At 40.1% G+C, this 24,649-nt stretch overlaps 1 protein-coding gene across 2 annotated transcripts; it reads right to left on the bottom strand.

Moving 5' to 3' along the window:
- Positions 1-1,767: 1,767 nt before the first annotated feature.
- Positions 1,768-22,712, bottom strand: PBLD (phenazine biosynthesis like protein domain containing). 2 transcript variants are annotated; one of them, XM_019444335.2, is made up of 9 exons: positions 22,586-22,712; positions 12,548-12,647; positions 12,094-12,192; positions 9,277-9,386; positions 9,164-9,193; positions 6,594-6,682; positions 6,151-6,329; positions 3,431-3,493; positions 1,768-2,322 (listed from the first exon to the last, which is right to left on the bottom strand). In XM_019444335.2, the coding sequence occupies exons 1-9, from the start codon at positions 22,667-22,669 to the stop codon at positions 2,210-2,212; spliced, it is 867 nt and encodes a 288-aa protein (XP_019299880.2). In that variant the 5' UTR covers positions 22,670-22,712; the 3' UTR covers positions 1,768-2,209. The 2 variants fall into 2 exon arrangements, with proteins under 2 accessions (XP_019299880.2, XP_019299881.2); XM_019444336.2 differs by lacking the exon at positions 3,431-3,493.
- Positions 22,713-24,649: the final 1,937 nt, after the last annotated feature.

Genomic DNA, 24,649 nt, shown 5'->3' on the forward strand with positions numbered 1-24,649 from the left:
CCCTGGACTATGATGAATTTACCCTAGTAATGCCACTCTAGGGGGTGCCATCTGAGTGACCTAAAAATCTTCCCCAGGTGTGGCAGCTATATTCACCATACACAGCACATATCCATGAGCTCCGCCACATTTCTCAGTTCCCTTGCTCTTAGATGGTGTATGTGACCAGTACTGGCCAATAAGCTGTGAACAGAATTGACACCTATCATTTCTGAGCCAAACATAGTGAGATTTCCATGCACTCTTTCCTCCTGCTGCAGCAACCATGGAGGCCACATGTTGAAATAGCAGAGTGCAAAATCAGACTAAAAGTACACTTATCAAGGGGCGCCTGGGTGGCCCCATCAGTTAATCGTCCAATTCTTGATTTCGACTCAGGTCATGATCTCACAGTCCATGGAAACAAGCCCTGAGTTGGACTCTGCACTGACAGCACGGAGCCTGCTTGGGATTCTCTCTCTCTCTCTCCCTCTCTCATTGCCCCTCCCCTGCTGGTGTGCGCTCTCTCTCTCTCTCTCTCTCTCTCTCAAAATAAATAAACATTTTTTTTAAGTACACTTATCGTGATAGGCCCTGAGTATAAAGAATTGTTGAATTGCTATATTGCATACCTGAAACTAAAACAACACTAATATAATTATACCAGAATTTTAAAGATAAATAATTTTTTAAAAAGAACTTAGCATATATTTGGGAGATAAAATTCAGACCCTTTCAACTATGCATTTATATAAAATCATTCATACAATTCAGTCCCAGGTTGAGAAAACTGTACACTCTGTGAAAACCCTCCAGTGATTCTCACCCTTGGTGTCATACTGATGAATTGTGATAAACTGTGAGATGTGTGGCTCATTAAGTTAAAACCCTAGTTACTCATTAAGTTAAAACCCTGAAGCTAGGGAATTGTTTACTTCATTGGAAATTAGGGGAAAATCAAGATTACTGCTATAATAAATTCACTGTCACATGCCTTAACAAAAAGAAATAAAAATAGAAAACATGGTAGCAGTAAGGTGACAAAAATTGGGACACTACAGGAATTTCTAACTCATTAGCTTACAGTTTCTGAGATGGCTGAGAATTGCCATCAATGAGATCACCTGAAACAAACACTTAATGACTTGAAAAAGTCCCCATCCCAAAGTCAATTATAGGTATCCATATTATAGATGTCACTGAATTGAAATTCATGTTAAAACTAATTTTATGGGGCGCCTGGGTGGCGCAGTCGGTTAAGCGTCCGACTTCAGCCAGGTCACGATCTCGCGGTCCTTGAGTTCGAGCCCCGCGTCGGGCTCTGGGCTGATGGCTCGGAGCCTGGAGCCTGTTTCCGATTCTGTGTCTCCCTCTCTCTCTGCCCCTCCCCCGTTCATGCTCTGTCTCGCTCTGTCTCTCTCTGTCCCAAAAATAAATAAAAAACGTTGAAAAAAAAAACCCTAATTTTATTAAAATAAGAGAATAAAGCCTTTTTAAGTTATCACTCTAAATCTATATATCAAGATAAAGATATTATATTACTTTTAGTATTTAATTTTACTACCACACTAGTACACATACATTTCTTGAAATTTCTGGGGTTTTTGGTTATTCTATGTCCTGATTTTTAGTTATTGAACATGAGTCTGTCCCAATAAGGGAGTAATTTTTTAGGTGCATTAAAATGACTCCTAATCTTACCCTCTGACACATATGAACAGCTTTTGCCTTTTTATCTTCATGACACATATTCATCCATATAAATTCATACTATTCATAGACATAGCATAACATTGCTAACATTTTATAGTCCGCTGTAATTTCCTTTCTTGGCACTATATCATGAGATATTTTTCTATATTTCCACATAGTTATTAGGTCTTTTTAATGTCTGCAAAATATTCTATCAGATACTCACACCTAAGTTTAAATGGTTTGATCTTACTCCTCATAAATTTGTTCCTCATTCTGTGATTGGTAGTCTTAATCAAAGGTGACGACATTAGTCTTCATTACTGGTTACTTACATTTCAAATATGGGTAGAGCCGAAACTCCATTAGTTAATTAGTCAGGAAGCATTATTAAATTTCCATTAAAATGTCTTCATTTTTCTATTTCTAACATGAGGATTAATTTCTGCGTGAATTTGGTAAAAGCATCCTCTCACATTTCTTTTTATGCAGAAAATACTTAGTCATTCAAAATAGCAGCATGGAACCACAACCACCTCTAGGCTGTCAGAGTGCCCTCTAAAACAATAGCAGTGCCACCTCTAATGTCAACTCGTCCATCAGGACGCAGTGAAATCTCCAGTTCTCCTCCTCGGCAGGAACACTGAAAGGCTAAAGAAAACATAATACAAGTCACAAATTAATATTGTTTGTTTCCACCCTTTTTAATTAACATAACATAGTGAAAGACCTCTTATTTTAAGCTCTAGAATCTTCCCAGCTCAGTTTAAAATAAATTCCTTCATCTGTCCAGAGTACTGCCCTGCCCTGTTCTCCTGAGCACTGAGGAATCACAAACACAACTGATCCACAAAACACACAGCTCCACATCTTTTCTTCCTGAGCCATTTCCTCTATCACTTCCTGTAATGTCCCAGATACACTCCACCTATAGCTTCCTCCCTGCTTCTATCCAGGAGTAAACAAGGAAATGTGATAAGATAGAGGCATGGACTAGAAGTCTAAGGAGATAAAGAGGGGTGATCTTGGCCCTCCTGAGAGAGCCTCATCTTCCTGGGCCTAAAGAGGACAGAGGGAGTTTGTTCACTAATTGTGCTTATCAAGCAACCACACGTCAGGCAAACAAGAGGCACAGCCTCAGTCTTCCTGGAGTTCAGTGCGTAGGGGAGTAACTAGACCACAAGCTGCCATCCCCAAATCAGAGTTACCCGACCCTAACCCTCCCACTAAGGCCTAACCCTCCCACTAAGTAAGACCTCCATCCCATAGGGTCAGGCTCCTACTTTGATTAGTGCGACTGTGTAACCTCCCTTGGCTGCAATCTATTTTTCTCTACACCCAAGCAATATATTAATCATTAGGGGACTTAATTCAAAAGGAGTTTTTTCGATTCAATCCTATGACTAGCAATGGCAGTATGGAACTTTGGTGATCATCCACTCTCAACTAACTAACCTCATTGGGCCAAAGTTACACAGCTTGTTGATTCTATTCAACAAATGCTTATTGGACACTCACTGTATTAGAAGTGTGTCTATGTGTTGGGAGGAACAGAGGTGGAAGATGTTTGGGGTGGAAGATGTTCTGAGTAGAGGATTCAGGGTGAAGGAATTTAAAATCTTTCATTTTCATGTGGGTTTTTCATGAAAAAAACTTGCATGACATTTTATTACATTTTCAAGTAAATAGTATATATGAGAAGGAATGCTAGCTTCAAGTTCACAAATGTTTTAAAAATTGGAAAAAAAACCTGCCGTACCATGCATGTCTTTCTTCCCCAGTTGCTGAGACCAGTAGCTGCTGAGAACGGCATGGGCAGACCCTTAAAAGAAGTGAAGTTATGATACAAAAACAGGAGTGACTTTGTGGTAAATTTATAAGCAATTACAAACAACTATCCAATTTGACTAAACCTTAGATGGCTTAGCCACAGCTGAGTGTGGAATTATGAATGGAGGTAGAAACGAAGATACAGAATTTATGGATAAGCTCCTCCAAATGATGTATCTCTTATGTTTTACACTTTCTGAAGGCTGAATTAAACTGCAGGGTTATTTTTATAATTTTTTAATTTGAGTATAATTGATACAAAATGTTATATTAGTTTCAGGTATACAAGATAGTGATTCAATTTCTCTATGTGTTATGGTATACTCACCACAAGTGTAGCTACTGTCCATCACCACATGCTATTACAATATCATTGACTATATTCCCTATGCTCTGCCTTTTATTCCTGTGACTTACTCATTCCATAGCTGGAAACCTGTATATCCTACTCCCTCTCACCCATTTCACCCATCCCCCACTCCTTCCCGCTGGGAACCATGAGTTTGTTCTCTGTATTTATAGGTTTGATTCTGCCTTTTATTTGTTTATTCATTTGTTTTGTCTCTTATTCCACATATAAGTGAAATCATATGGTATTTATCTTTCTCTGCCTGATTTATTTCATTTAGCATAATACCTCTATGTCCATCCACGTTGTTGCAAATGGAAAAATATCTCATTCTTTTTTATTGCTGCGTAATATTCATGTGTGTGTGTGTGTGTATCACACATATCACATACACATGTATCACATCTTCTTTATCCATTCACCTATTGATGGACACTTGGGTTGCTATAAATAGCTGCTATAAACATCAAAGTGCATATATCTTTTTGAATTAAACTGCAGGTTTTAATTTTTGTCCTATCAGTTCATTGTCAGCACATGGTAGGAAGATCAAGGGCTTCACATAAATCTTTCTCTATCTTTCAAGGAAAATATCTCCTTCCCCCTAGGATGAACATGCAAAGAAAAGTGGGAACTATGACAAAAGGTTAAATTTTCCACCAAGCCAACTTTTTCAGGCTTTTGGTACTAATAGAACTTTCTTTTAGTGAGACATTTTTTTCACTGGATTGTACCCTAGTTTTATATCAGTGAATAGATATTAAAATGAAGGAAAAAAATATAAAGTAATAACTGACAGGGGCACCTGGGTGGCTCAGTCAGTTAAGCGTCCAACTTCAGCTCAGATCATGATCTCGCAGTTTGTGAGTTTGAGCCCCACGTTGGGCTCTGTGCTGGCAGCTCAGATTCTGTGTCTCCCTCTCTCTCTGCCCCTCCCCTGCTTGCGCTCTGTCTCTCTCTCTCAAAAATAAATAAACTTTAAAAAATAATAAAGTAATAACTGACAGAAAAGTCTCTGGGGGAAGAAAAGGATGGGTTTTCTTTAGGAAAACTTATCAGATGTTATGAGGGATCCACCTAGGATGACCAAACATCCCAGTTTGCCCAAGACTGTCCTGGTTTTATCACCAAAGGTCCTGTAGGCTGAGAAATGCCTCAGTCCCAAGCAAGCTGAGATGGTTGGTCATCATGTCCAAAGACCTTCCCACTTTAGAAAAGCATTATTACAGGGGAAAACACTTGCCCTCTGTACCAATTAAAACCTTTTAGAAGCAGCTGTGCGGGTGTAAATGCAGTCAAAACTTCTTTTCCATGGGGGAGCGCTGAGCTGTACTTTTTGGATGTCATTGGGCATTCTCCTGAGTCCTTAAAAGTGCTTTGCTGAGCTTTGAATTTCACGTGTTTTCTCAGAGAGTAACTAAGTCAAAGTCCTGAAACCATTCCAGCCTCTGCCTTCTGACCAGAGCAGGAGCCTCAAAGTTCCTTCCCAGCCTCCTTCTGCCCCAGCCACCATCCCATCCACCAGCCTCCTCCATCAAGCATTCCCTTCTTTTTCTCCTCAGCCCACTCTTCTCAAAGAGCATGAGAGGAGGAAGCTTCACATCCTTGCCCATCTTCGATTTCATCCCTCTGCTTCCGGCTGGCAGATCTTGAATAACCCTGTCCCCAAACCCATCCCACCCACTTTGGGGGTAGGTCTGGGAAAGCTCTTCCTGTCCCTATTTCCCACCTACAACCCAGGAGTTTATCCTTCAAAAACCAAATCTTATCTAGATGTCAGCGATCATGCAGGCTGGTCATTGAAAAAGAAACAAAAGGCTTTGGGACTGTAGTGGACATCAGCCCCTGAATTTTGCAAATGGCAGATCTGGAAGTGTTGGTTCAGGGAGCCAGTTTTATCGTTACTATTAAAATAGCTAATAGTTATTGGGCACTTATGTGACAGGTACTGTGCTAAGCACTTACCATGCATTATCTTTATATAACCCTATGAGGTAATACTCATATTTTATAGAGGAGGGAACAGAAATTTTTAAAAGTTAAGTCATTTGCTCCAGGTCAACAGCTAGGAAAGTAGGATGTAAACTCAGACTGTCTGACATAAGGCTGCTATACTGCCTGCTTAATTCTGTAGTTGTCACATGAAACTTCAGTGAAGGAATGGGGGCAGGGGAGATAAGGAAACAGAAACAACTCAAAACCCAAGCAACCTGAAAAGTCATGTGAAGGGCACTTAAACAGCTATTTGTTATCCTCCTCCTTCATTGTTGAACCATCCCCAGGACCCAGTCAAAAAGTACCTGTTACAGGGTCTTCAGCCACACCAACCCACGGTGCAAAATATCTGGAGTAAAAGTCAAATGCTTGGCTCTGCCCTCCAGGCTCTCCTTTAAGGGTGAGAATGAGTCCTTTCACCTTTCCTGTGTTTTCCACTTGCAGAAGATTCTGTGTGTTCACCTTCAGGTTCTCCAAAAATGACCTTGTTCATAAATAGGACCCATTAGGACAAACCCATCCCACAGACCACTACACAGACTCTCTAAAGCAAGATAGGGTGCAGCTTGAGCAAACAGCTCAGCAGTCAGGGAGGAAAGCAAGTTGAATATCTTGCTACCTGGGAACAAAACTCTGACTACATAAATGATGGTTTGACTGGACATAGCACAGTCAAACAAAACCAGAGCTATAAATATGGGTTCTCAGCCCTCCCCAAAGTGCTGACAAAGCCAAAAATCTTGTTTACCTCTTGTAAGTATCACTGAGCCGGACAAGGAGCTTTCGGGTATCTGGAGAATAGCGGATGTCCTGGACCAGTGTATCACCTATGGCAGTCTGTGGAGACAGACCAAAAACTCCTCAGGAGTGCCTCCTGGGTCAAATCATTGATCTTCTGTATGGGGAAAAACCTCTCATGAGCATCTCCTGTGTGCCAGGCATAGCCAACATCTCCAATCCTAAGAGTTTTAGTTCAGTTTCAGCTCTCAAGGTGTTGCCCAAGGAAGGCTAGTTTCCTGGAGACCAGAGACCTTTAAGGGGGTTGAGCTTACCCTCTGAGAGCCAAAGATAGGCATTGTTCACAAGTATTACTATGTGCCTCCACACTCTACTCTTTCAAGTGTGCATTTTCCTCGCAAATAAAGAGGAAGACTTAGAGAGGCCCAGGGACAGGGACGGACACACACACACACACACACACACACACACACACACACACTCACACACCTTGACCCAGATCTGAGGGGCCCTGGAGTCAAAGCTCTGAATCTGTCTACTGTCTGTAGAAATGGGGGCCTCAGGCCCATCTCTTAACATTGTTGTGAAGATTAAATGAAATATATATGTGGTCGCCCTGGGTGGCTCAGTTGGTTGAGTGTCCGACTTCAGCTCAGGTCATGATCTCACGTTTGTGGGTTCAAGCCCCGCATCAGGCTCTGTGCTGACAGCTCCAAGCCTGGGGTCTGCTTCAGATTCTGTGTCTCCCTCTCTCTCTACCTCTCCCCTGCTTGCAGTCTGTCTCTCTCGGTCTCTCAAAAAAATAAAATGTTAAAAAAAAAAACTTTTTTTAAAAAAGAAGAAAAAAAGAAAGAATATACATGGAGTCCCAGCATCAGCAAACAGGAGATTCTATATGGCAAGGACTCAGGGCCAGCAGTTTGAATAAAAGTGGGGACTAGACCACTCATCTTAACACTACTCTGTTTGGCAAGCACTGTTTTCACTCAGACTGTGTGCTGTGGATCAGTAACATAGCAACATTTACTAAAGATACTTTCATTCACGCTCTACCTAAGACTGCACACAATCTTGCTCATATCCTAGAACATTATTTGTGTGATTGGTTGTTGATTTGGAGTGCTGAGATTATAAGGGGGGAAAAGCCTCTCCAAGTCACCCTTTGGCACCACCACTGGCTGTAGGCAGAGCAGATGAGAATTACACAGTAGTGATCTGACCATCATTAGGTCGCTTCAGGTTCTCTAATCTTCTCTAGGGGCTGAGATGTTCCAGGTCCCAAAACCAAGACTCCATCCACTTTGGGTGATGCCTCAACTGTCTGCCCCTGTTTCCACAGCTGAATAATGTCCGTCCCTCTAGAAATGGAAACTCTGGCAGCCAGATCCCATCTGCTCTTGGGGACTTTCAGTTTCTCAGAAGGATTATTCAACCCTCCTCTGCATGAATTCTTATGTCAATTTGAAAGTCTAATTCTCAGCTGAGAATCTTATTGTTAGTTTCTAGGAACATAAAATGACAATACTCGCTATAACTAACTCTTTATCGTGCCCATTTTACAAATGCTGAGCCTCAGGCATAAAGATACCAGGTTAAGTTCTTTCTACCATGACCAAGGTCTATGCTGTGAATATTTTCCACTTTCTTGACAACATGCTTAAAGTAGTTCATTTATGAATTTGGCTTGTCTTCCAAAACCTGAGCCACAGGTGGGGCTGAGTGTAAAATCAGAATCTATAATCCTTACTGCTACTCTTTGAAAACAATAGACAATATAAGACACTAAACAGATTATAAATGCTTTAGTTGAAAAGTCAATGAGAAACACCCCAGTGGCACCCACAAAGGCCATTTTACAGAATTTTTTTTTTTTGTCGCTGCAGCCCTTGTCCTGGTCTTGACCAGTCCCTTCCTTCTCTACAAACTAAGTACCTGGTCATCCAGAGCTGCTCTGCCCCTCTGGCATCTCCACAGGATGACCATAGTGCATACTTCACTGGGGAACAGTGAGAATTACAGGAGATATTGCATGTGAAATGCTTATTAGCACCTGGTACTGCACAGGGAGACTCTCCAAAATGTTTATTATCATTATTGTTATTCTTGTTATTAAGACCCACCCCTATATAGACCTCCAGAGGAAGGCAGACTCTGAATCTTGCCTTCTGTCTCAACTTAGCCAGACTTTCCTGCCCTCCTCCATCAAAGCACAGCTCCCTGACCTCAGCCTCATTCTCCACCACAGAAATTAGGATCGCCCTGCCAGGCAGCTTCCATTCTTCTTTCTCTCAGCCACCACACAGCAGTCTGTCCTCCCCTTACCTTCATGGAAGCTAATACTGACAATGAAGGGTCAGGGAAAATTGCTCAACCTTCTCACCAAATAACATTCAGTATTAAAATCCACACCTCAAATGCACTGCGCACTCTTCATCCGAGCTTAGACTGGAACATTTACACTGATAGAAGGCCTATCTTTGGGGGTCAAAGGCTACTGATCCTTTGTGTTCAAACAACAGATCAGACCAGATGTTCAAATGACCAGATCACATGAGCTTAAGTTTAATTCCTTTCACCAACCTTTATCAAGTCATCCACTTCATGGAAGTCCTAGATGAGGAGAAGAGACAAGACCGTTGTAAAACAGGCAAGCTGTCAGTTGTATACAGTTCATGGCAATAATTAGAGCTTACCTGGGGGTGAGTTGGATAAAGAGGCAGATCCAGGATGATACCATCCTGTGCTCTTCTGGCCGTTAGTTCCCCACTCAGAGTGACAAAGGTTAGAGTGCTATTCACATTTTCTGGCCAAAAAAAAGAGTCTTACTTTTGTCAATTATACAGGAATTTTGAGAGAAAATCAAGAAATAGGAAAATAAACTTTGTTATATACTTACATATCTGTTTTGATCACTATTGTGTTTCCCTAGATTCTGTGGCAGTGCTGCCTTTTCCCATAAGGAGGGGTCCAAGTTTGCCTTACTGTGGTCCAGAGTAGAGAAAGGCATCCCTGGACTCTCACTTGAGAACCGAGAATATAACTGATTGGACTTGACATCATACTGCAAGGCTTCAAATGCCAGCTTCTTTTAGCTTACTAACTCTGCCTTTGAGCAAACTATTTAACCTCCTTAAGCCTCCATTTCCTCATCAATAAAATGGGGTAAAAATTAAACCTACCTCATAGGGATGCAATAGTGTTTTCTAATGCAGATTTTTAAATATACACTATAGAGTTACAAATAATACTAGTCTAAGATATGCCAAAGGGATGACAAATAGAATATACAAATTATGAACAACAGTCTAAAGGAACAAATCAAGCTTACCCTAAATAAACCAAGCTATACATAAAATTATCATTTGAAGATTGAGCCTTCATGTTACTGATACAACTTGGGCCACTTATCTGACCTCATTGTGGGTAACATTTTTAGTGAAAACAAAGATTTATGACCTAATTCTTTCCTCCCCCTTAATATTTCTGTGAAACTTAACCATATCTAAAAGGTAAGGAAATTTGGCATTGTCAATTAACTTTCACTGACTATAAAATTTATACTCTAAAACCCAAAGTTTAATTTTTCTTATTATAATTGGTGGAATACATTATTATTTACAAAGCACCTTTTCATAACTTATATAACCTTAAGACCACCCTATGGGGGATCTGAAGGTTATTATTCCAAGTCTCTGCCTCACTTCAACCAATGTGGGGTTTCAAAAGACACTCAATCCAACTTCAGTAAAATCTACTTTTCAAGACTGAGTTCCTAAACAATATTTCAGGATACTTTCCTGCCTTCAGGAAAAGGGTTCTTGTCCCCTATCCACAGAAACCAAAATTGTCTTTTTAAGACATATAATGGATTACATTGTAGAGGAGCCTTGACCTGACTCTCAATGTTATCTCCTGCCAGTCACCCCCAAGAAGCTCCAGCCACTCCTAGTATACAGGCTGCATCTCAAGGGCTTTGCATTTGCTGCTACCTCTGACTCCTTCTCACAGTCTAGCTCTTTGTACAGATGGCTTCATATTCTTCAGCCTGAAGGTCCCTTCTCTAGTGCATGCTGTTGTCCAAAATCTCACTCAACCTTCCCCTCTCAAGGCAAGGACTAGGTGAGGCAAGGAAATACAGAGGAACAAATTTAAGGAGGCATCTGCTCTCAGGTACAGCCTGAAGGCTTGATTTTCTCCCCCTTCACCCAACCCCAACCGGGTTGTGGAAGGTGTTGGTGACCAACAGCTCTCAGCTGAGTCCCACTCTGTGAATTGCCCTTGGGTGAGTAGAGCTATTTTACCCAAGGTCATGCTGCTTTTCTGGGCATTGGAGGCTGGTCAATGGAAGGTACAAAGGCCTAAACTTTTGCTTCTATTTAGAACTATACTACTTAAAGAACCTTGGCAGCTTTAGACCTCCCTGTGGATTTGGCCTAGGCCTTTCTTTGTTGCTACCACTTTGCAGTTCACCTTCTCGCTCTTGTATTCCACTTTCTTTACTCCCCTACAAACATTGATCCCAAGAATACTGCCTGCAGTTCTTCCGGCATGCAGTGTGTCTCAGAGTCCACTTCCTGGGGAAACTCGCCCTGTAACACCTTCCCTACCACCTCCATCTAAGTAACTCCCCAGAGAACCTCCTTTTCCAACTCTGCACTCACTACAGTTACCCTCTGTCATATCGTCCTGTGTATTTCCTTGTTTAACTTCCTGTTTGTTGTCTACACCTATTCATGGCTACTTCCATCTCCACTTTTAGGGCATTTCTAGGCATCTCTCCCCTACCCCATTCCCACAAAGCCCTGACCTTTATTACACTAAATGTAGCTAGGATGAAAACTGGTAGGATTGAGGTCCTGCATCATCTCTTCATAAGGTAAATGTGTATAGTCAGGGCTCATGAATCTTCAGAGTAAAGAATCTCTTGTGATGGGCGTTTGGCTGGCACAGTCTGTAGAGTATATGACTCTTGATCTCGGGGTCCTGAGTTCAAGCCCCACATTGGGTGTACAGTTTACAGAAGAAGGAGGAGGAGGAGGAGGAGAAAGAAAAAGGAAAGAAAGAAAGAAAAGAAAGAAAGAAAGAAAGAAAGAAAAGAAAGGAAGGAAGAAAAAAAAGAAGAAGAAAGAAGCAGCAGCAGCAGCTGCTGCTCTTGCAAAATGAATTTCAATGTGGGTGGGGACATATTCAGAGCAAAAAGTGCCTTATGGTTCCCAGATATCACATCATGTGAGATGCCTGTTGTGTCTCACAAGCTCACCCGCTGTGTTGGTCAGAGACCAGAGAACTCCTCTTCAAAATAAAATGGCATTCTAGAGAACACTGACCATGGCTTTCCAACATGCCTGGCACATATTCAGGAAGGCCAAAGTCTCGGGGGCTGTTTTTGTTTTGGTGTACCGGATTGCATGAAATAGATTCTGTGATGTCTTTATACCAGTATCTTTGAGAATTTTTTTAAATATTGGCTATTTGCTAAATGATGGGTTCATAAAAGAAAATCACATTACTTATTTTGTAAAACAGCACAGCTGCGGAAGCCAGGGTAGCATGGCCACAGAGAGGAACCTCAGTCGCTGGCGTAAACCACCTTAATCCAAAGCAGGAACCTTCAGAGGAAGAAAAACCAAAGAGAAATGAGATCATTCCTATACAAGTGGGTCACAAATTTTTTATTTTCTTACTCTTTTCTAGATATTTCCCTAGCATGATTAATAGCTGAAAGGAGGAATGAAGGAGGCCAGCATCATCAGGCTCCCCAGTGCTGATCTGGAGCTGAAATGTTCAAATCACCCAACACCTGCTCCCCGAGATGAACTGAAAACTAAATCAGAATCTCCCCCTGCTCTTCTCCTATCTGCATGCAAATAGTAAATAGGCATCTCTCTTAAATATCATTCCCCACTGGAAAAGCAGCTTCTGGTATCATTCAAGAATGGCTTTAAAAAAAAAAAGCATATTTACTTTGTGTAAAGTTATCAGTTGGGTGCAGTTTTCGGATAAAAGCAGTTTCAGAGAGGTTCATTTCTCTTGCAATTTTTTGATGCATGTCTTCATCCAATTTCTAAATTAGAAACAAAAGTTTATTGAGATTCCAGAAAAACAAATCAGACTTCCTTGGACAGCAACTGCCATTAGTTAATAATATAGCTTTTTAATATTAGAAGTTACATGCTTCACAGGAAATAATTGCCAAGGAAGTCCAGATACTTTTACAAAGGTTGTTTCTCAGAAATCTATGCTTGTAGCACCCTTCATAGGTTGTAGATGCTCGGAGCTGGAACAGACTCTGGAAAACCTACTGGCCTGGCCTATCTTTCATCAGACTATTATCTAATCTGTCTGAGAGCCTATACTCTCTTCTAAATAATCTCCACAAAGAGAAACTTCACAATCTTCCTTTCTTGTTGAATAAAAAGATGTTCAGCATGCACTCTGGGTAGGCTGGCCCATTCTGCCCCCATTTATACATGCATTTCCTTTTATAAGTCAGGCCTCAGGCCAGAGCTCACCTCCTTCAGGAAGCCTTCCAGACCACTGTGTCTAAAGGCTTTGTCTCCTCCCAGTGCTTAGGCCACCTGAATTTACCCAGTGTATCCCTTCGCTGTCTGTCTCCCACCATCTGAGGGGACATTATGAAGGGATATTATGAGGGCATACAATGTGCTACCTTGCTTTGTCCTGGCTTAGAACAATGTTCTGTATTCATCCCAGAATGGTAGGAGCTCACTAAACATTTGCTGAAAGAATACATTATTCACTTCATCCTCCTTTTTATTTTGTTTTTTATGTGACCTCTATGCCCAACTTGGAGCTTGAATTCATGACTCTGATATCAATAGTCACATGCTGTACTGACTGAGCCAGCCAGGCACCCCACTTTATCTTCATTTTAAAAACCCTCAGTATAGAGGGTTGATGGGGGGTGGGAGGGAGGGCAGGGTGGGTGATGGGTATTGAGGAGGGCACCTTTTGGGATGAGCACTGGGTGTTGTATGGAAACCAATTTGACAGTAAATTTCATATATTAAAAAATAAAAAAAAAAAAACAACAAAAAAACCCCTTCAGTATAGATATTTTTATCTACTTGTATATAACGAAATCAAATACAGAGAGGTTATGTAATATCCTAAGGTCATAATATGCCTAATAAATGGTAGAGTGGTTAAGAGTGTGGACTTTGTAAGTGGTAACAACTAGTGAATCTAGAGGAAGGGTATATGGATATTCATTGTACCATTCTCAAACTTTTCTGTAAGTTTTTAATTTTTCAGAAAATGGTTAAAAAAATAATGTGAATTTGTATCCTGGGTCAGGTCCTAGTAGCAGTGCAAGAGTGGGGAAGTCACTTATCTCATGGAGCCTCAGTTTCCACACCTTTAAAAATGAGGAGAACAGGAGCACCTGGATGGCTCAGTTGGTTGAACGTCCAACTCTTGATTTCAGCTCAGGTCATGATCTCATGGTTCGGGTTTGCGGGATCGAGCACCGCATTGGACTCTGTGCTGACAACACAGAGGCTGCTTGGGATTCTCTCTCCCTCTCTCTCTGCCCCTCCCCTGATCAAGCTCGTGTGTGCTCTCTCTTGCTCTCTCTCTCAAAATAAATAGACAAACTTTAAAATAGACAACAGTACTTAAGTGAAAGAGTTACTGTAGAGACACATAAAATACACACACACACACACACACACACACACACACACACATTCCTCTTAAGAAAAAAAATGGGTCAGAAATATGCGTTTTCCTTTAGAGAATGAAAATCAACTTTTTAATCAACAAATGCTCACTAGTTAGATTTAAATTCTAAAGAAGTCTCAAGACAAATGTATTTTTGCTTTGGCCAAATGTACTATTCCTGAGCCCCTGAAACCCAGAAATAAGATTTACAACTTTATACTAATAAATTCATAATTCACTTATCTGACTTATGTAAATTAAACACCCATTCTCTTTTAGTTGATGCACATTCTTTGGAAACACTTTCCACACACTCATATAAGGCACAAAATAGTGGTTATTTTTTAAACTATCAGCTAATATAAAAATCCTAGTGGACTTACTAAGCTATTCTTAAAGGAACACCGTATTCAAAACCTATAGATGCTCTGTAGTCCTATAGAAAGAGAAATTACTTAAGAAATTGATATTTAATGGGATGCCTGGGTGGCTCAGTCAGCTAAACACCTGGCTCTTGGTTTCAGCTCAGGTCATGATTTCGTGGTTCGTGACTTCAAGTCCCACATCAGATTCTGCACTAACAGGGTGGAGCCTGCTTAGAATTCTCTCTCTCTCTTTCTGCCCTTCCCCCTCTCACTCTCTGTCTCCCTCTTTCTCTTTCTCAAAATAAATAAATAAACTTAAAAAAAAAAGAAATTGGTATTTATTGCCTGAAAACCCAAACATAACACAATGGTTTTGTGTTTTAGTTAACATTTTCCTTTCAAAAGATTAAATCGAATAATGCACATAAAGTGCTCATCACAGTGCCCAACACATAGTAATTACTTGATAAATGTTAGCTTTTATTTTGAGTGGCTCAAAGCCCATGCTTTAACCAGCCACACTTCTCTTCCTCTCCATAACAAAGACAAACTATTATTATCCCTTTAACACACTGCAAACAGGAAAAACAATATCTATCAGATAAGATGGATTCTTGCAACATTTCTCAGGGAAGGCAGAAATCAGTCAATTACCAAGTGCTGTGCTAGGCCAGCAGCATCAGCACCACTACTGAAGAAATTTGTTAGAAATGCAGAGTCTCAGGCCCCACCCCAGACCTTCTGAATCAGAGTCCTCATATTTTTAAAGATTTTTATTTTGGGGGTGCCTGGGTGGCTCAGTTCGTAAGTGTCTGACTCTAGATTTCATTTCAGGTCATGATCTCCCAGTTCGTGAGTTCGAGCCCTGTGTTGGGCTCTGCACTGATAGCACAGAGCCTGCTTGGGATTCTCTCTCTCCCTCTGTCTCTGGCCCTCCCCTGCTCTCTCTCTCAAAAATAAATATTAAAAAAAAAGATTTTCATTTCTAAGTAATCTCTACACCCAACATGGGGCTCAAACTCATGACCCTGAGATCAAGAGTCACATGCTCTACCAACTGAGCCAGCCAGGTGCCCCTGGAATCTCCATTTTTTTTTTTTTTTTTTTTTTACTAGATCTCTAAGTGATCCATGTGCACATTAAAGTTTGAGAAACCCTGGTGTATAAGATATGGACCCCTGTTCAATGGGGTTAGCATCTTGCAGGGAATCAAGACAGACGCAGCAACAATGAGCAACACCAGAGAGTATATAATTGAGACACATAGATTTTGACAATAAATACTCTAGGACTTTTTTAAAATTTTTTTTAAATGTTTGTTCATTTTTGAGAGACAGACCATGAGCTGGGAAGAGGCAGAGAGAGAGGGAGACACAGAATCTGAAGCAGGCTCCAGGCACACAGCTGGATGTGGGGATCAAACTCACAAACAGTGAGATCATGACCTGAGCTGAAGTCAGACGCTTAAGTGATTGAGCCACCCAGGTACCCCAATACTCTAGGACTTTAAAGATGAAGCTATGAGGTAGACTTAGGAAAAGGACAAATTTTGGTGAGTTGGACAGGAAAGTTTGTGCAAAGAGCTTTATACTGGGGATGTTTCTTGGGCAACTCACTTGACCTCACTTCTGTTCTTGTTAACTCCTTGACACTCTAGGATTCCGTGAGCCGAGGCAAGGAGAATTAGGATGGTAGTAATGAAATGGCATGAACACCTGTCACACCTGTGGGCCCAGAGAGTAAGTAGTCCCACCTGAGTGGGGGCGGGGTGAGTCTGCTGGGCATCCCAGCCAATAAGGTAACAATGTTAAGAAGCACTCCTCGCAGGGGCACCTGGGTGGTTCAGCAGGTTAAGCATCTGACTTCAGCTCAGGTCATGATCTCACGGTTCATGGGTTTGAGCCCTCTCAGGCTCTGCTGACACCTCAGAGCCTGGAGCCTGCTTCGGATTCTGTGCCCCCCCCCCCGCCCCTCCCCTACTTGCACTCTCTCTCTCAAAATAAGTAAACATTAAAAAAATTTTTTTTTAAAAAGGAGCACTTCTTGCAGTCCACTGAATGTTCTGTGTGGAAACTGGCCCACATGTCTGTGCATACAACACCCTCGAGAAACTGGGAGCCAACTAATTCCCTAGTACAGACCTCAGTGGTGATTGAAGGCGTAATAAAGAAAAGACTGTGCTGGTCTTTCCAGATTTGCCTCTGCGGCTGCAGGAACCTGTGGTGCCTGCCAATCCTTCCTCTATCTGATCTGGCCAAACTCCTTATGCTCATCCTTCCTTTCTTTGTCTACTTCTTCCCTCTACCTTTACAACAAGAGTCTCAAAATTCATTAAAGCATCCCACATTGTAGCCAAGCTCACCATCTATTGGTAATAGATTTCTTTGCAAATGGGCTTGTTTGCACATCAGCTAGAACACATACTTCATGACTGTCAGCTCTTTAGTCCTCTCTACCTCGATGTATTGCACCAATTGCAATTTGAATTTCTGTGGCTCTAATTTCTGTCCCAGGACACTTAAAATGCACTTGTTATTTGTCTGCAGGACCAGAGACTGTAGAAAGTTTGATAGTAGCAGCTCTCAAATTCAGGCAGCTGAATTTCTACACTGGAACAAAAGGTCAAGGTAATGGTGAATCGTGAGAGGGCTAATGTTGTTTCAACTTTGAGAGCTTTAGAAGAGACTGCATTCATTCAAAAAACTGAATTTTTGTTCCAATAATTTTTTTCATTTTACCCTAAAGTTGTTTATTTTCAAATGCAGCACATCAAGGTTACACACCAACAACTGTTAATTCTCTTCCTCTAATATCCATTTCCCTTTGGCAATCTCATGAGTCAAATTTCCAACAGCAAAAACAGAGGCATGGTTGTTTTTCTGAGTTCCAGTGTACTGCATTGGGACACTAAGGTATCCTCACCATTTGGCCCACAAACATTAATGATCAGAAAATCAGAGCAAAGTTTTAAAATACTCCCATCTTGTGGCAGCTTAGAAACATGACAGTCAAAACATGATAGTCCTGCTATCGTTCCCAGTTCATTTGTCCCTCTGCTGTAGATGGATCCCAACAAAGGAAACACACTTGGATATGGAAAGTTGTAAATCATCCAGGAAGAAACAGGAGGTTCCTTATGAGGCACTTGTATTTCATATTTTGAAGTTATGTCCACACAATGCAGCACTCAAACTGTAGGCCATCTTTGGTTGTTCCTGATGGTTCTTACGGGTGCCTAGTCTCTCCAGCTCCATCATAGAACCCAAAGCTCATACTCACCTTGCATACCCCGCCCCCCCCACCTCACCAATGAGAATAAAAGATCAGTAGTTGTTAGCTAGAACTCTTAGAGATTTTTGCCATAATTTAATTAATTAATAGATTTACTTTCACTCAATAGCTATTTAGTGCCTGACATGTGCTAGGCCATGTGTAATAGAACAAGTTAGAATAGGTTAAGATTTCATAGAATGTGCAGTCTAGTGAGGAAGACAGGCATTAAATGAATTTCAAGAGTGATGCATGCTACCAACTGGGAAGTAAGGGATGCCGTGGGAGAACATGTCTACTGTGGTGATGAGTATGATGGGTTAAAAGCATGGGCCGTGCAGTCAGGCAGACCTGGGGTGGGGATCCTGAAGTCAGCCACTTAGGTAATTACTTAACCTTCCTCTGCCTCTGTCTTCAAATTTGTAAAATGGGATAATAAGACCTACTCTTAGAGTAGATGTAAGGATAAAATGAGATAACATATAAAAAGCAATTTAGCACAGTATCTGGCTGAACCTGCCTGAAGTCATTGCTTCCAAAGCTGAGGGTTATGTGCTAGAAGAGAGTGATGTAGAAATTCCCACATCAGCGTCTCCTCCCTTGCATTTCTCTCTTCCCTCAAATACTGGGCAAGAGAAAACCCTTCAATGGCCTAGAAAAATCTTCTCTGCACTCTTCATCCCTTTTCTGGCCATAAAAGTGAGATATGACTTTGGAATTCCTGAGAAACCCCAGGAGCCTCTGACCCGGTAGAGGCACACAGAGCCAGTGATCCTCTAAGGAAGGGCACCAGGTTTGGAAATGGCCACTGCGTCATAAGCTTCCCCACATGAGTTAAAGCACAAACTGAACTGAACACAGTAGTGCTGTATACTTGTTTTTCCTTAAATACATAACACACCAAGCTGTAAAGAAGCCTTCATTACCCCCTAAATTTAACCAGGAAAACTGGAACAGCGAGTTGTTTAGGAACTAAAATGAAGCATTCCTCTTTAAAAGTGCAAAGCCAATCCTCCTTACTGTCCCTGGAAATGTTTGGGTTAGTGTTTAAAAGAATACACACACACACATATGTATATATGTGAATATTATATTGATTGTGGCATAGTGTCCAGCACATGGTACGTGGCCAGGAGATGCCAGCTGAATTGGAATAAATGTATATTCTAGGCACGCAACAAAGCTGTTTTTATAGATAATTTTAACAGGAAAACTCAAGAATAAACCACTGTTTAGGGGTGCCTGGCTCAAATGGAAGAATGTGCGACTCTTGATCTCGGGGTCATGAGTTCAAACCCCATGTTGGGTATAGAGAATACTAAAAAAAATAAATAAAAACTTTTAAAACAAACAAAACAAATATTAAAGACTGTTTAAAAGATCCTCTGAAACAGTGGTTTTCAACTGGGGGCAATTTTTTATTGTCATGATAGGGAAAAGGGAAGACTGCTATCATCTAGTGGGTAGAAGCCAAGGATACGGCCAACACTGCAGATGACAACCTCACCCTACAAAGAACTACCCAGTTCTGCCACTGTTGAGAAACCCCACCCTAAACATACACCCACAAACAACACCTACGTACTACAACAACAACAACAACAACAACAACAAAACAACTTGAGGCTTTGTTAGAATACGAAGGAGAATAATTACAGGCTCCCTACCCCTATTGATATGTTATTTTCATTAATTAACACTGTTTTACAAAAGAATAAACAGCATATCACCCCTTATCACTACCATAGCCCTCTGACCCATTCAAGTTTTTGGTCATGAATTCCTGTAGTTGTTACACAGCTATCAAAGTAAAATATCTGTTTCATTTTTTAAAATATTGTTTCTATACATTTTTATACCTGTACATGATCTTTATTGTCAAATTGATTGTCCAGCATTTGAGGACACCATCAAGTTTTTAAGGTTTTCAATATTTTTTTCAATTATCTGTTCCATATTCCATTTAGCCCTTAATCAGTTTTTATTTTCAGCTAATGTACAGCATTAAAAGTTACTCGCGTGAAAATTCTTTAAATGGACTTGTCTAGAAAGGAAAACAAAAGAAACTTTACAATATTCTAGAAGCTCTTGGAATGTTGTTAGCCAGAATTTTTTTTTTTTTTGCTTTCCTTCCAGAAGTCTTTTATCAAGTATTGAAACAGCTCAAAGAGCAATTACTTTGTCTTTAGTCTGCCCACCAAGTTTTTTGCGATTAGTCTCATCTCGGTCAAATTTTTAAATAATTTTAAACAAAACAAAACAAAAAAGAACATCCCTTTGAAGCCCTTCACTTAAAATCTGAAGTAGTTTCCCATCTGAAAAATCCAACATTGTTCTGTTCTCTGAGTCCCTCTTGTAGATCTTTTAGCCTTTGTGGTAACTATTGAATAATGATCAGGTTTACATGTCTGTTTTTCCCACTAGACTTTGAGCACCTCAAAGGCAGACAAACTTACTCAACTTTGTACCTCCTGTCCCTACCCCAAAGCCTGGCTCGTGGCAGATATGGACAAATATTTGTAGAATACAGTAATGACAGGCTAAACACTGACCAAATTATGGGAAACATTACAAGGTTTAACAGTTATTTGTCTCTGATATTTTCCTAAGTTTATTTGTGTTCTCTCTAGGTGTTTCAGGTATCCACTGTGTCCAACCATGGGTAAAAGAATCCAAGGGCATAAACCACAGTTTATACTTCCACTCTAATTTTTATTGCTTATGAATTGAGAAAAGTGCCAAGTTAGCCTCTAGGAGAACAGGATTCCCCAGACCACAGAATAGGAAACTAGCAAACTATTCTTTAGATATCTATTCAGTTGTCTCTGGCAGGCCACCAAATTAGCCTGGTCCCACAGGTCCAAAGCCCGGAAATGAATTGGGAGAGCATCCCTGAATCGTGGGCTTCCTCATTTTCTTTTTCTTTCTTCCATTCTTACTGAAGCATATTGCTTTGAACTATGCTAAGTTCTCTGCTTAAATTTTTATGTCCTGGTTTTTCCAAATATATAAAAAACATGTAAAATATAATTGAAGAGCGAGAAAAAGGCTCCGGTGTGTAGTGCATGTACTGGAAGTAAAAGGAATAAATTGAAGAATATTGCTAATTCTTGTCATTTGGTGAAAATTGAGTATATAAATCACTAGAAACTATTTTCAGAACTCTTCGAGGAGATTACATGAGGACATGCGACAAATACACTAAGTCTCTTAAGCAATTTCATTCATTTCCACAATTCCTTGACATGAAGCTGTTTGCCAGATTATTTCTAAAGAAAGTTCACGATTTAGAATCTGGTTGTTAATCATTCTCTCAATAATCCTCCCAAGCTCTTGTGTTACTTGGTAAAGCCTATTAACTTAATTACTTCCTGCATTTTATGGTTGGAAGATGCCAGCTGCAAGGTTGCATAATGAATGTATCCTTAAGGACAAGATGAGGACTTTTCATCACCATTTTGCTGCTCTGCTTGAGGGAGAAAGTGTACCAAGTGTACCAAGAACTCAATCAACAGCATTCACCCATCTCAGTAAAACCCCAGCCATTCTTCATCTTGAGAGCACAATAGAATCACTTGGGGAAACTTTAAAAAACAGTGCTGCCTGGGTTCCACCCCTAGAGATTCTGGGATGCACTTGAGCATAGGAATTTTAAAGCTCCTTGGGTGATTTTAATATACAATTTGACATTCATTGCACTTAAAGTCTCCAACACACACTTGGCCCAGCTTAGTAAAACTTATTTAAGATCATCAAATGCTTACTGTGTTTTCGAAGTAATTCTCAGGCAATCTGCTCTTGCACTAACTGCTCTGAGTGGAAGGGCTCCTTGGCTTGTTTCCTAATACCCAGGTACCAACACAAAGCACTGAAGGTCAGTGAATATTTAACTATTCTGTTAATACTCATCCTAACCAAAAGCCATTTTTAAAATAAGACTTTTAGGGGGCACCTGGGTGGCTCAGTCGGTTAAGCATCCAACTTTGACTCAGGTCATGATCTCCCAGTTCATGGGTTTGAGCCCTGTATGGGGCTCTCTGCTCTCAGGGCAGAGCCTGCTTTGGATCCTCAGTCCCCCGCCCCCTCTTTCTGCCCCTCCACCCACTCTCTCTCAAAAATGATTACCAAAAATGAATAAACTTTTTTTTTAAACGAGACTTTCAAGAAAAAAGTTCTCCCTACATTAGAGCTTAATTACCACTTAATTACTTAATTCTTTGCAAAATGTTTCATTTACTTGGTCCTGAAAAGAATTTCTAATTGTCTGAACTATAGCTAAGGTTAAAGATATCCAGCTAAAATCTTTTATGTTAAATACAATATCATCCATGTCTGGTCACATAAAACTCATCTAATTTCATTCGCTTTCACATTTGGTGCTCACTAAATGAAAACCTGATGGCTAAAAATGAGCTCTATATCTTTTTTTTTTTCTTAATAGGTTCTAGTTCTTCCTTACGTAAGTCTTTATTTTTCTAGACTTAAAGCATCTGGGTGTAAGCATTCTCATCATATGATTTGGTCAAAATCAACTTGCAGACATAAACATCGCTGATATCATTTGACAAAGAACACAAACCAAAGACAAACAGGTGGGTCTGATTGTTGTTGTTGTTTTTAAGAAATATTTGGTTCTACGGGAATCTAGAATTTTAAGCACCGCACTTCAAAACCAAGTACTTACATTTTCCAGAAGACAAACAGCAGCAGGATTCCCGTGAAATGCTTTTGCTGTAAATGCATCTACTGTGAAAATAGGGAGCTTCATTTTCCTTGCTCTCCAAATTGCCAGTAGCCTGCTTTATTTCTTGTTGTTGCAAAAAATCAGGAAGTTAATGTTTTACTTGGTGTACAGAAGCAACCAATAATTAATTCCCAGGTACAAAGTCAACAATTTCTCTAATACACCTAAAGATAGGTGATCCCCTAGTATTTTTAAGTCTCTAAATTGAATTTGTTTTCAAATACTGGATAAATAGAATATTTTATTTTCAAATTTTGTATTGATGTTTATACTGTACGTATACTTAAGAACATAATCATATTCTTTGTTAGAGTAGCCAAACTAGCTTAGGTTATATTTTTAATGAAGTACATGACATGTCCAAGGGGCATATATGTTGCTTATAGTCTGCCAATGAATCACAAGCCTTTTAAAATAGTGCTTTTTTTCCAATTGTAAAAAGTATCCTCATTATAAAAAACTTGGAAAGTTAAAGAGTGACCCATAATCATGCAAATCAACAATAACGTTGTTGTTGTTTTTGGTTTTTTAGTTTTTGGGTTTTTTTGGATTTAACATAGTAAAGGAGTCTCAAGCTTTAATTAATTTTGTGTTATTTTGTAAACCTGTACGTGGAGACTTTTTTTTCACATGGAGACTTTTTTGAGCTCATGTGACATATTTATTAAAATAAAGCTTTTCATTATAAGAATAATACTTTCTCTTTACTGAAAATCTATAAAATACAGAAAAGCAGGGGTAAAAAATCTGTACTTCTACTCCCTAGAGATAAATTCTGTTAACATTCTGGGTGTTTCTTTTGCTTTACTACAAAGCATGGTCCTTGTCAGAGCAACGGATGGATCCCTCTCTCCCAAAGTTACAGAATTTTTTAAAAATTCCACAAATTAGGGGATGCTTTGTTTAAATTTAAAAAAAAAAATCGGCACCTGGGTGGCTTAATCAGTTAAGCATCAGACTCTTGATATTGGCTTGGGTCGTGATCCAAGTGCACACTTGGTATCAAGCCCTACATTGGGTTCTGTGCTGAGTGTGGAGCCTGCTTGTGATTCTCTCTCTCTCTCTCTCTCTCTCTCTCTCTCTCTCTCTCCCTCTTTCTCTCTCCCCTCCCTACTTGTGCCCTCTTGCCCTCTCACTCTCTCTCTCAATAAATAAACATTTAAAATAAAAAGAGGGGCACCTGGGTAGCTCAGTTCGTTAAGCATCCAACTTCAGTTCAGGTCATGATCTCACAGTTCGTGAGTTGGAGCCCCTCATCTGGCTCACTGCTGTCAGCACAGAACCCACTTCAGATCCTCTGTCCCCGTCTCTCTTTGCCCCTCCCCCACTCATGCACCTACACTTGTTTGCTCTCTCTCTCTCTCTCAAAAATAAACATTTAAAAAAATATCCTAACATTCATTTCTTGTTCTCAAGAGAATTAAGATAAACAACATGGGAAGCGCTGCTGGCTACCCACACCTGGCTGCAGTACCCACAGCTGGCTGCAGTACCTGGGCAGCTCCCAAGCCTATGGGTTTCTTTCTTTCTTTTTTCTTTCTTTCTTTCTTTCTTTCTTTCTTTCTTTCTTTCTTTCTTTCTTTTTTCTTTCTTTCTTTCTTTCTTTCTACCACTATTTTGCTTAACTTTCTTGCCAAATACCAAATTTTTTAAATTGAGGTATAATGCACATAACATGATAGTAATTTCAAGTGCACAACATAATGATTTGCTATTTGTATATATTGCAAAAAGATCACCACAGTAAGTCTAGTTAATGTCTGTTAACCATTCATAGTTATAAAATTTTTTTCTCATGTTGAGAACTTTTAAGATCTGCTCTCAGCAATTGTCAAATATGCACTAACTATAGTCACCATGCTGTACATTACATCCCCATGACATTTATTTCATAACTGCAAGTTTATACATTTTGACCCTATTCAGTCTCTTCAGTAAGTCTGTACCTTTTGACCTATAAGCAATAACATTATTAATATTTTAGATATACAGTTTTTAATCAGA

Source organism: Panthera pardus, unplaced genomic scaffold (genome assembly GCF_024362965.1).
Source record: "Panthera pardus isolate Hobbes unplaced genomic scaffold, ASM2436296v1 HiC_scaffold_22, whole genome shotgun sequence".
Lineage (NCBI taxonomy): Eukaryota > Metazoa > Chordata > Mammalia > Carnivora > Felidae > Panthera > Panthera pardus.

Coding starts and splice junctions, on each gene's coding strand:
- PBLD (XM_019444335.2), bottom strand. CDS start 22,669: ATGAAGCTCCCTATTTTCACAGTAGATGCATTTACAGCAAAAGCATTT. Junction 9,387..12,093: donor TGTGCTGTTTTACAAAATAA/GTAATGTGATTT, acceptor TTTTTTGGCCAG/AAAATGTGAATAGCACTCTA. Junction 6,330..6,593: donor CTCAGTGATACTTACAAGAG/GTAAACAAGATT, acceptor TTTATGAACAAG/GTCATTTTTGGAGAACCTGA.